Source organism: Fomitopsis serialis (genome assembly GCF_022376445.1).
Source record: "Fomitopsis serialis strain Sig1Antser10 chromosome Unknown B0H18scaffold_360, whole genome shotgun sequence".
Lineage (NCBI taxonomy): Eukaryota > Fungi > Basidiomycota > Agaricomycetes > Polyporales > Fomitopsidaceae > Fomitopsis > Fomitopsis serialis.
Window position 1 is genome coordinate 1 of NW_025955320.1, and position 9,990 is coordinate 9,990.

Sequence of the window (9,990 nt, forward strand, 5' to 3'; positions counted from 1 at the left end):
CGACGAGAGGCTGTCGTGCCAAATGGAAGAATGCCCGAGCATCTCGTACGACGCTGCAGTCCGTCCCGATCGCATTCCCCCGAGTAGCATGCGTCGCAGCGCACTGCGTGTATCGTTCGCCGAAGAGATGCAGGCCGGACAGGCACGTCCTTGCGCCGTCGTCTTGCGGGCTGCGCGGCGGGCGAACCCGAGCCAACTCATCCCGACACACGAGGCAGTCGCGTACGCCCCGCAAAGCATCCTCCTGGATCCGTCCGTCAACGAAGAACGTCCACGGACCCTGCCCGATCAACGCGCAGGTACCACACGCGCGGGCCATCGAGCATGGGCCCGAACGTCGGCGTCGGTGGCACGGACGAGGCTGGCCATCCATGCCAAGTGGCACCGTGCTCGCTTCCGCGGACGTCGTGCCTCGGAAAGGCGGCGGCGACTTGGTCGCTGTCATCGTGCGAGGTATAAGACCGAGAGCTGCGGGTGATACGAGGCATCGGTGAGTTGCGTGTCCGACCGAGTCGAATGGGCGAGTACTAATTTCCTGTCGCAGCAGACGCGCTCGCCGAGTGAGCGTGCGTTGGCGATGGGCTGCGTGTGCGGGACGTCGTGCACGGTGTCGGTCATGGGTGAAGGTAAGTTGTTCCTTGCGGATCAGGCGGTCCTGGAGTGTGCTGACGACGGGTGACCTGCAGAGCATCCTTGCGAGCCGTTTGTCGGCGCGTGGGTCAGGAAGACTCGCGGCTTGCGAGCGTCGTCGACGGCTGCGAATCGTGGAGAGCGGGAAGGAACGGCGCGCCGCACGATCGCTCGACGCGCGCGAATCCAGCCGGGTCTGGAGCAGTGAGCACACGTGTCTTGTAGTTGGGGAGTAGACGTACGTACGTAGACTCGCACAGGACGGTTGTGATGCATTTGGGCGCGCCGGCTGCACGTCGAAAGAGGAGTGCATTGCCGGGCCACTGCGGCCACTGCAGCTGCAGGCGGGCAGAGGAACGGGGGCCGTCGTCGTCGCGCACGACATTTTGACAGCTGACGCGTTGCTGACGCGCCGTCTTCCCTACCCGTGCGAGCGGGAGACCGTCATGGGTGTCGCATGGTTGTTGCCTGGTGCTGTCGCGTGTGATGAGAGCGTGGAGTGTGGGTCGTCGTCGGCAGTCCGCAAGACGGTACGGGCGCGTGTACCACCGCACAGATGAATGAATGTCGTCTCGTGCGTTGCACGGGCAGGACGGTGTTATGAGTGAGCGTACCGCGGCCCGGGGTGGAGTTGCACGCATGGCGGATGATTGCGGCGACGTGCACGGGCGAAGAATGGGTGCTGGGTGCTGGTGGTTGCTGGCGCGAGACGCCGAAAGGCTGCGGGTCGCACGTAGACTCGGTAGAGCGTGCGGGGGAGGCTGACGGGCGCTTGTTTGGCGGTGCTGCAGAGAACGGTGTGTAGCGAGCGATCCGGTGCACAAAGTCGCGCCCAACAAGTGGGGAGAGAGGATGGCACGATGCGTGAGTGTCGCGCGGAGGTGCGCAGGTAGAGAAGTGCGGGCGGGTTCGGGGCGGGGGAAGGCGGAAGCAAGTCGGGGAGAGAGCTGGAGAGATGAGTGTTGTGGATGAATGCGTGCGATCCGGGAAGAAAAGGTGAAGACGGACCTCTGTGCTTGGCAACGAGCGGAAACGGTGCGTTGTGGGTACCGGCGGACGCGTCTCGGGCGGGCGGATGCAGCGAGGACAACAGCAGGTGTGGCAGGTGCGAGCGGAAGGGGCGGGAGAGCGAGAGACGCGGCGAGGGCGAGAGACGCGGCGGAGGGTCAGAGAAGAGGAGAGTCGGAGAACAGCAGCAAGCGGACGAGACGCGACGGTGCTGGCAAGGGACGCGCCGCAGCAGCGAGGACGGGACGGCAGCATGCATTGGCGAGGACGGCGGCGCCAGGGATGCAGCGTCGCACGACGACGATCGTGAGCGTGCAGGACGGGAGTCGCGTCACTGTCAATGTAAGGTTAGGGTTGCAGATACCGCGTCTTGCTCCTGGCACTGCTTGGTTCGGACTATCAAGGCTTACATCCGTTTTCTACGCGGTGATAACGGTGCAGTCTTTCACCATTCCTGCGCATGTTTGCGCCAACATATTGCGCCAACGCTGGCAGAGAGGAACGGTGAGTATCCCGTGACGATCTCGGGCCGTGACTTGCCCCTGTCTAGACTCGTATTTCTCACCACGCATGTTCGGGCTGTAACCAGAAACGTTGCCTTGTCGCGACGGTAGCTTGACGGTAGCCGCGAATCGACAGTGTAACACGTTGGTGAGTCCACATGCACCGCTGTCGATTTTTTCGTGATTTTCTGCGACTGACGTCTTAGCCGGATCTTGATCGGCCGCACAGGCACTCGGAGCGGAACTCCAGTCCCATATTTTAGGACGTCCGCCGCCCAACCGCCGCGTCGGGCCACCACCTCTTGTCTCCTTGCCTCTTGGTCTCTGGTATACATGCCTGCGCCGACGAAACAGCCGCAGAAGAATGCCTTCGACATCCGTCTCGCAGAGTCCGTGGTGTTCCTCCGCGCAGGAGATGCCACCGGCAGACCCCGCAACATGCAGGCCGACGCCCCTCCTGGCATGCTTCGTGGGCTGCTAACGCTCACGCTCGTCAAGCCGACGAAGATCTCCAGCATTGAAATCGAGCTGGTGGGAAAGACGAGCACGGCCTGGCCTGAAGGTATGTCGCAAAACTGCCGCCGTTCTCCGGGAGTTTCTCACCGCTCTTGCTTTAATTGAAAGGAGTGGGCGCGCGCCGTGTCGAAGTCACCGAGGAGCATGAGATCTACGCACAGTCATACATCCTCTTTCGCGCAGGCTCGGAGACACCGTACAGGAACAGCCGCCGCACGCTCTCCGTGGGCCCTGGCATTGCGCTCGACCGTGATGACGACGACCGCTCCGAATCCTCGAGTGAAGATATGCACGGTACGGTTCACCGGCCACCCAGTGATGAGCGGAGGGGCCGTGACCGAGGTCCGCCACCGGCACTTGTGAACAACGCATTCGCGTCGAGGCGAAATATGAGCGTCGACCAGACGTATTTCCAGCGTGATTACGTCGCGCACCGCGACAACGGCCTCCCCCCTATATTGACCGCTTCACCCCCTTACACACCGACGGCAGAGACCGTTCCACAGCATGCATTCAGTCCGACGCTCCTCACTCCCGCCGCGTCCGTCTCGCATCGCATGAACACCGTCGACGAGCTACCCACCCAGGAGGCTGCCTCGTCTGCGGACGAGTACGGCCAGGGTCGCAGCTCCGAACCGGACACGGAACGCAGCAGTGGGTCTTTTCACTCGTCCCCGGGTACACGCGTACTGACCACACCGTAGGCCTCGCATCTGCGCGGCACCCGTCTCCTCTTGCCCGGATGGGCGGGTCCTCCGCGTCTAGCCTGCGCCTAACCAGCAGCCCGCACTCGCAATCTGCGCGCCCGTCGCTCGACGACGAGCGCCCCGAGTTCCTCGTCGGGAGCAGCCATAGCCCTCTGCCCACCCGCCTGCGTCCGCGCCGGCCACGCAGCGTTCGCTCTCGCGTTCGGCCGACCAGCGCAATCAGCGCCATCAGCGCGAAGGCTCGTCGGACCTCCGGGAGCATGCGGATGACGGGCGCGGACGGAAGCACAAGCGGTTCAGCTTCGCGAACGTGTCGAATGCGCTGCTGGACGTCGTCATGGACCGTGTGCGCTCACGCTCGCGGTCGTCGTTCCCGGACGGCTACGGAGGCGACGCGACGCCCCCTCGAGGGCGCACGCGCGAGCGTCCATTCGAAGACGTGTTCCACGACGATGAGGAGGGCGCGCCTGCGAGGGACCGCGAGCGCTCTACCCTCGAACGGGTGAGCGAAGTGCTGGGATTAGACGGCGAGGATGGGAAAGAGTGGGGAGAAGGCTGGAAGGAGTTCAAAAAAGGTGAGCATCGCTCCTTACGGCTCGTCTACCCCCGAAGCTCAACTTTGTCAATCTGCGGTCCTGCCGTCGTGAAGGCACGTACACATGGCCGATCTCTTTCGCGATCCCCGCGAGCTCGCCGCCGACGCTGCACTGCGACCTCGGGCACGTGACGTGGAAGCTGAAGGCGTATGCGCACCGGCCGGGGACGTTCACGACGAAGATGTCCGCGGCGCAGGAGATCACGGTCGTTACGTGTCCGTCGGAAGATGACCTCGAGGAGACGGAGAGCATCATCGTCGAACGCCAGTGGGACACACAGATGCAGTACCTCATCACCATCTCTGGGCGGAGCTTCCCCATTGGCGGGGTTATGCCCATCAGCTTAACCTTCATGCCTTGGACGAAGATGAAGATCTACAGAATCTCCGTACTCATAGAAGGTTTGCAGTTCTCTGCTGTACCCCAGTCTCATCGGTTGGCTGATCTCTCTTGTCAACCAGAGCGTGTAGACTACTGGACCGACTTCAAGCGTATCGCGCGCACAGACCCACTGACCCGCATCCCCCTTATGTCCCTGAAAAGTCCACAAAAGGATGGTCCGCACATCCTCCCGCTAGATTCCCCCGACCCTCAAGCGTTCATGCAGTCCCCCTTCACCGACTTGGTACCGCCAGGCGAGGACGTCGGCGACTACGCTTCGAGTCTCATGGGTCCCGGGCCATGGCGGATCCAGAAGGACCTGCAGCTGCCCGAGGCATGCAACGTGCTGCACTTCACCAACCGCAATAGGCGGAGCAACATCTTCGTCACCCACATGCTCAAGGTCATCTTCCGCGTCGAGCGGGGCGACGACCAGGCGGTCGATCCCAGACCGGCAGGCGGAAGCTGTTCGACATCGTCGTGCAGACGCCGATCCACATACTCTCGGTGAGCTTTTCTCCTCCAGCCCCGTTTCGTGGAACTTCTAACCTGCTAACCCGTCCCGCAGTGCCTGTGCAACGCCGATAACCTCTCCCTGCCCCCCTATTCCGGCGCGATCGAAGTCCAGCCGCGTCACCACGCCTGCTGCAACTACGTCCGCTCATCCAGAAACAGCCACTCTCCCGCCAATCGCGAACTCTACCCGAATACCGCGTTCATGCCCTGCCCGGAGGGCAGAGGGTAGCCGAGCGCATCGTGACACCCTCACCCGCCGAACTCCATCCCGTTCGCCCGCCGCCACCGCTCACGCGTCAGGACTCCATCTTCCAGCGCGGCGCGCAGTTTGAGCGGCTCGTCGCTGGACAGGAGAGCGAGCTCGGCGAAGCGCCGCCAGCGTACGAAGACGTCGTCCAACTCTCATAAACCCCTCACGAGCCAACCTCATGTTCTCTGTGCCCGGACACTGCCCATGCAATACTTATTACCCTGGTCGATCGATTCCCGGCACCCGCGTGCCCCCGTCTCGTTTGTAGCAGTTGAAGATATTTTGTAGCCCAGGATTCTATATTGTGGAAGCGAGGCGAGGCTAATAGACTGCCTTCGCCCTCCCGGAGCTTGGATAGTGTGTGGTATACTTTAGAAGGACTGTTCTGTAGTACTAGAGAGGCTAACTGTACAAGCGATATACTAATTGACAAAGCAATGCGACGAATAAAGTTAGAATGCGAGCGTATGAGTGTGGAAGAAATAATGTGAGTGCATATGTCTATGGTGTCCGTTGCTGGTGCGGATTCTATAGTATGGGTGGGGAACTTGGGTTCATTGGGTCTCCGCACTATCATGCTGCTGCTGTTGTTGTTTCTGCTGCCGCTGTTGTTGCTGGTTGTTGCAACATCTCCTGGTTTGGTTGAGACTGAGCGGACTCGGGGCCGCCTGATTTCATGGTGGAAGGCGAGCGAACGTGCGATCTCCGGAGCTGGCTCCGTTCGTCCGCGTCGGCGCTCATGGCGTCGAACGTCACCGAAGAACGGCGCGCATTGTTTGAAGCGATCTCGTTGATACGGTCTGTCGATGCATGCGAGAACTCCGCCGGTAGCATGACGGCGCGGTCGATGGCCACCGGCAATCCACGATGTCGTCCACGAATCATGACGGCGCAGATGATCAGCTTCGACAAGGTCCTCAACGCGCCGGAGAACGAAAAGTTGTCCTAGGTGCGGGCGATTCAGTTGCTATGTCACGCACATGGATGAATATACTACATATGGAACACCGAGGCTCAGCCCAACAGTTCCGTATGCAGAAACGACCTCGAACACTGATAAAACGTCAGACAGTGAGCAGCTCCGTGTCAAGGGTAAACGTACACAAGCGGAAGATATTGAACCACGAGGCCGACGATTCATCCTCAAGGCCATCTTTCTGTGCAGAGCATTGGTCATTGGGATTTCTATTCTAGACGAGAGCACTCACTTCGATGATACAGACGAGCACGAGTGCTAATCCCAACCACCACATATCTACAGGCTCCTGTTGAGTCGATTTCATGGCGGATGAGGTATATTACTCACCGAACGACAGTTGTTTCCGCATGTGCATAGCGAGATAGCGGCTCCAGACTGTGACACGATTGCCGGTAGGATTGAAATCGTCTTCCGCAGACTCCTCCTCGTCCTCGTCCTCGAAACACCCAACGATCGCTCTTCGTATACATTCGTGGACCGTACACTTTGCATCGCATTAGCCTCATCTCAACAACTGGATCTGAAGGAAGCAATACCTCATAGCGACCGGGTCTATCGGTCATCCGTCAGCCTTTGTCGTGGAGATATATGGCAACACTGCACTCACATACACTGACATACATCATGATGACGTACAGCACCCTACAGACAACATGAGCATCGACACGAGCAGATGAGAGAGATCGACGGACTTGACAGCTGGGGCAAGATCCGCAAGGGTCACGGTCGCAAACCCTGCCGCCCTGACCGCCAATGCTTGCAACGTCCCAATGACGACGCGTACGCCGACAGGTATCGACGTGATTGTTGGATTGCCAAGATCAAGAACCAGGAAGCAAAACCAATCCGTGAGACTAGTACGAACACGTCTCAGCAGCAGTGTCACTGGGTGGTTGCATCGCTCACTTTAGCGCGAGCAGACCGTGAAGAGGAACCACGTCTGGTGAGACGGGAACAAGTACACGAAACACCGTCTAGGGTGATCGAGCAAAAAGTGCAGCGTCTCATTCAGGCGGGAACCTTGGGGGACTACTTTGGACAACACCCATCTGCGACCGCGGATTAGTTACGTGGGAATGGATGATCAGGATCGCGTCACATACATGCCGAACCGTAGACTTTACGCCAGCGCATAAATCTGTGAGTTATTGTCATCAGATTGGCAGAGCATCAAACTCACAATACAGGCTTCAGAAAAGACTCAGTTCGATGATAGCACGTGGACATGAGATAGATCAAACTTACAAACGCAGTATTGCCCGCCAAAATGAGGAAGATCAGGATGAAGATCATAAGATACGCCTTCTGGAATGGCACCATTGACTCGTCCTCCAAGGACATCCCCGTGTTTGTATAAGCCGACACGACCTGAAATGCAGAGAACCTGCGGACTAGTTAGCCATGCCATCCGCAAATAGATGTGGTGGCATACCAGATAGGCGAGACATCACGGTAGAGCTGAGGTGGATGGAAGTCGTTTTGCCACCGCGACATCGACATGTACGGCGCGATAATACCCATGCCAGCAGCTGGATCAGTACATGATACTGCGCAAGCATGAGTCTAGAGACCGTGACAAGAAGCATGCACGCCCACCCCGCCAACGATCCACAGCAAGGCCCCAGCGCGCGATACTCAACGCCGCCCAGCTCTTCCAGCTGTTCATTCGTCAACTCCTTGAATTCCGAATTGCGCCCGACGACCGCATCGAAGCTGATATAGGTCACGGGGCGCCCGCTCGGGGCAAGCGACTGCTGTGAAACAATCGTACGTGTGCGCGGCATGGTCATCGTGCGTGTCATTTTTTGCTCCAGTTGCGGGAAGAGCCGCCGGAAAAGGCTGGTGAAGAGTTCGTGCGGCATCGGGAACCCTCCAAATCCACTGTGGAGGGTGTGCGTGCGCTCCGTCCGACGGCTGTGGTACGATGCGTTGGATTGCGGATATGACAGCGTTGGTCGCCGCATAGAACCTAGCACGGTTTCATGATCAGTCGTCACTGAGATGCTATGCACTCACGTCGATCGCGGGACGACCCATAGTCATCCCAGCCACTCGGGGCAACGCTGCGGTTCGAGCGCACTTCACGGTTAGGCCGTGGAGAGTTCGCGAATTCGATTGTCTGTGTCCGGGAGAACGTCTCTGACCTCCCCTGCGAGGCGAGCGTGATCGTCACGGACCGCGGCAAGGGGCTCACTTCTGCGGACAATCGTCACGATTGCTGTGAGACCAAGTCAACATTCGACCTACCTGGCTCTGGCGAGTCGGACATTCGACCTGGCGGTTCTGAGAACATTCGCGGAGGTCTATGCTAATCAGGAAGTGTCTGAGCCCATGCGTTCAACCACTCACTTGTCTCTGCCATTTGACTGGGCAGACTGCACAGATCTGGCGTCGCTCAGGCCTGCAGAATCCGGCGCCTCACCAGCCGGCGCTTGCTGGCCAGGTTCAGCAACCCGCATCGCATGCTCGACCAACGAAGGGTTGTCAATGTCTGCAAACGCCAGGTAGCGTCCGGGCGACTGCATCTCGTACTCGTCGTTCCGCTGTTGCGTTTTCGAGCTCGGATTCTGAGGCGCCTCCGAGTTAGACGTGAAAAAGTCCGAGCGGCCTGCGCTGATCCACCCGCTTGGGTTGACCAGTTGCGGCGCGGCGTCCATCCGGCGAATCATGTCCACTCGGACCCGAGCTGATCCTCGATGATCCTCGCTCGAGCTGTCAGAAGCGCGATCGACGTCCTTCGAAGCAGTGTACTTGTCGGTGTAAACAGCTCTAGGACGCGTCGCCACCACGGCACTATCTTCACGCCAACTGGTCGCCGGGCCTTCGCAGAGGCTTTGCGAGCCATCTCGGCCTCAGGATGTGTTGGAACTTGTTGGCAAAGTAGCTCCTGTGCTGCGATGAGTATGCAGACGGTGAAGCCTGGCTGTTCGTACCTTCGGATGTAGACCATGACCCACGCGACTGTCACCTGCACGGATGTAAGCACACTTGAATCTCATGCGACGCAGCACACGTACAGGGCTTCCGAGACACATCTGGGCGAAGAGCAGGAACTGCTGGAACGGCGTCAAGGTACTGAGGTTGATCGTGGCCAGTCCGCACACTGTCATGGAAGTGACGCAACAGAACAGACAGTCGATGTACGAGATATGGTACTCTCCATTGGTGGCGTAGAGGATTCCGGAGAAGATCAGAGGGGTGAACGTACTGTTGGACAGCCATCATCAGTACGTGTATAGGTGCAGACACGGACAAATGCACGAAGAAACGCGGCACACGTTCCACGCCTCCAAGACGCCTCGCCGTCACCCCTGGCGTATGGCTAAAATCCCGCACCCGAACACATGTTCCGCACAAGGCATATTCTGTCAATCTTGCTGGTCTGATTGAGATCGAGCAGAACCAGCAGTGAAGCAGACTGAAGCAAGTAACTGAGGTCAGGCAGCATAGGTCATTGACTCGAAATGATGGGACAAGACACGACCAGAGTGGGTGGTTACGTACAAACGAGTAAGTGTATACGGAAGAAGTTCAGGTGTGCTATCACGAATGACGAGGCGTCCTTCAGTCGCGCAGACCACGTCCCGTGAAGCCGTCTAGAGTATATTGAAGGCATGGAGAGGTGATCCCGTTGACAGCGGTTGGTTTCCGGGTGTCGGCGGCGCCGAAAGAGGCCAGCGGTCTCCAATAGATGTGGGCTAGTACAGCTCATGTGGTAGAGCCATAGAGGGGGTGTGGAGGTAGGTTACGGTTGAAATGAAAGCAATGCGGATGAGATTCGAATTCCCAGCCGAGCTCAGGCCAAGCTCGCAACATATGGGACAGCCACCGGTAATTGCCGAATTGATCCCGAGGCTGTGAGTTGTTACAGATTGTTACCCAGTGATTGATCAGGGATCATTTA

The 9,990-nt window shown here is 58.9% G+C and overlaps 3 protein-coding genes across 3 annotated transcripts; 2 read left to right on the forward strand and 1 right to left on the reverse strand.

The window, feature by feature from the left end:
• Positions 1 to 371: 371 nt before the first annotated feature.
• B0H18DRAFT_1218448 (uncharacterized protein) lies at positions 372 to 932 on the forward strand (the record flags this gene model as incomplete). The annotated part of the gene is made up of 3 exons (XM_048036702.1): positions 372 to 446; positions 545 to 626; positions 687 to 932. Coding segments are annotated over 3 exons (337 nt in total), but the record flags the coding sequence as incomplete, so codon positions are not given.
• A 1,487-nt stretch (positions 933 to 2,419) lies between these two features.
• On the forward strand, positions 2,420 to 5,265 carry B0H18DRAFT_1218449 (uncharacterized protein; the record flags this gene model as incomplete). The annotated part of the gene is made up of 9 exons (XM_048036703.1): positions 2,420 to 2,703; positions 2,766 to 3,311; positions 3,362 to 3,552; positions 3,588 to 3,939; positions 4,014 to 4,361; positions 4,422 to 4,780; positions 4,828 to 4,848; positions 4,910 to 4,963; positions 5,017 to 5,265. Exons 1-9 carry the CDS (start codon positions 2,475 to 2,477, stop codon positions 5,263 to 5,265), a joined length of 2,349 nt encoding a protein of 782 aa, XP_047884837.1. The 5' UTR covers positions 2,420 to 2,474.
• Positions 5,266 to 5,659: 394 nt separating this feature from the next.
• B0H18DRAFT_1064197 (cation transport protein-domain-containing protein) lies at positions 5,660 to 9,860 on the reverse strand. Its single transcript, XM_048031151.1, has 18 exons — positions 9,587 to 9,860; positions 9,073 to 9,293; positions 8,863 to 8,954; positions 8,436 to 8,836; positions 8,300 to 8,329; positions 8,103 to 8,275; positions 7,699 to 8,055; positions 7,519 to 7,615; positions 7,336 to 7,470; positions 7,190 to 7,204; positions 7,022 to 7,135; positions 6,737 to 6,940; positions 6,555 to 6,570; positions 6,414 to 6,522; positions 6,316 to 6,362; positions 6,210 to 6,264; positions 6,105 to 6,160; positions 5,660 to 6,052 (listed from the first exon to the last, which is right to left on the reverse strand). Exons 1-18 carry the CDS (start codon positions 9,700 to 9,702, stop codon positions 5,681 to 5,683), a joined length of 2,610 nt encoding a protein of 869 aa, XP_047884838.1. The 5' UTR covers positions 9,703 to 9,860; the 3' UTR covers positions 5,660 to 5,680.
• Positions 9,861 to 9,990: the final 130 nt, after the last annotated feature.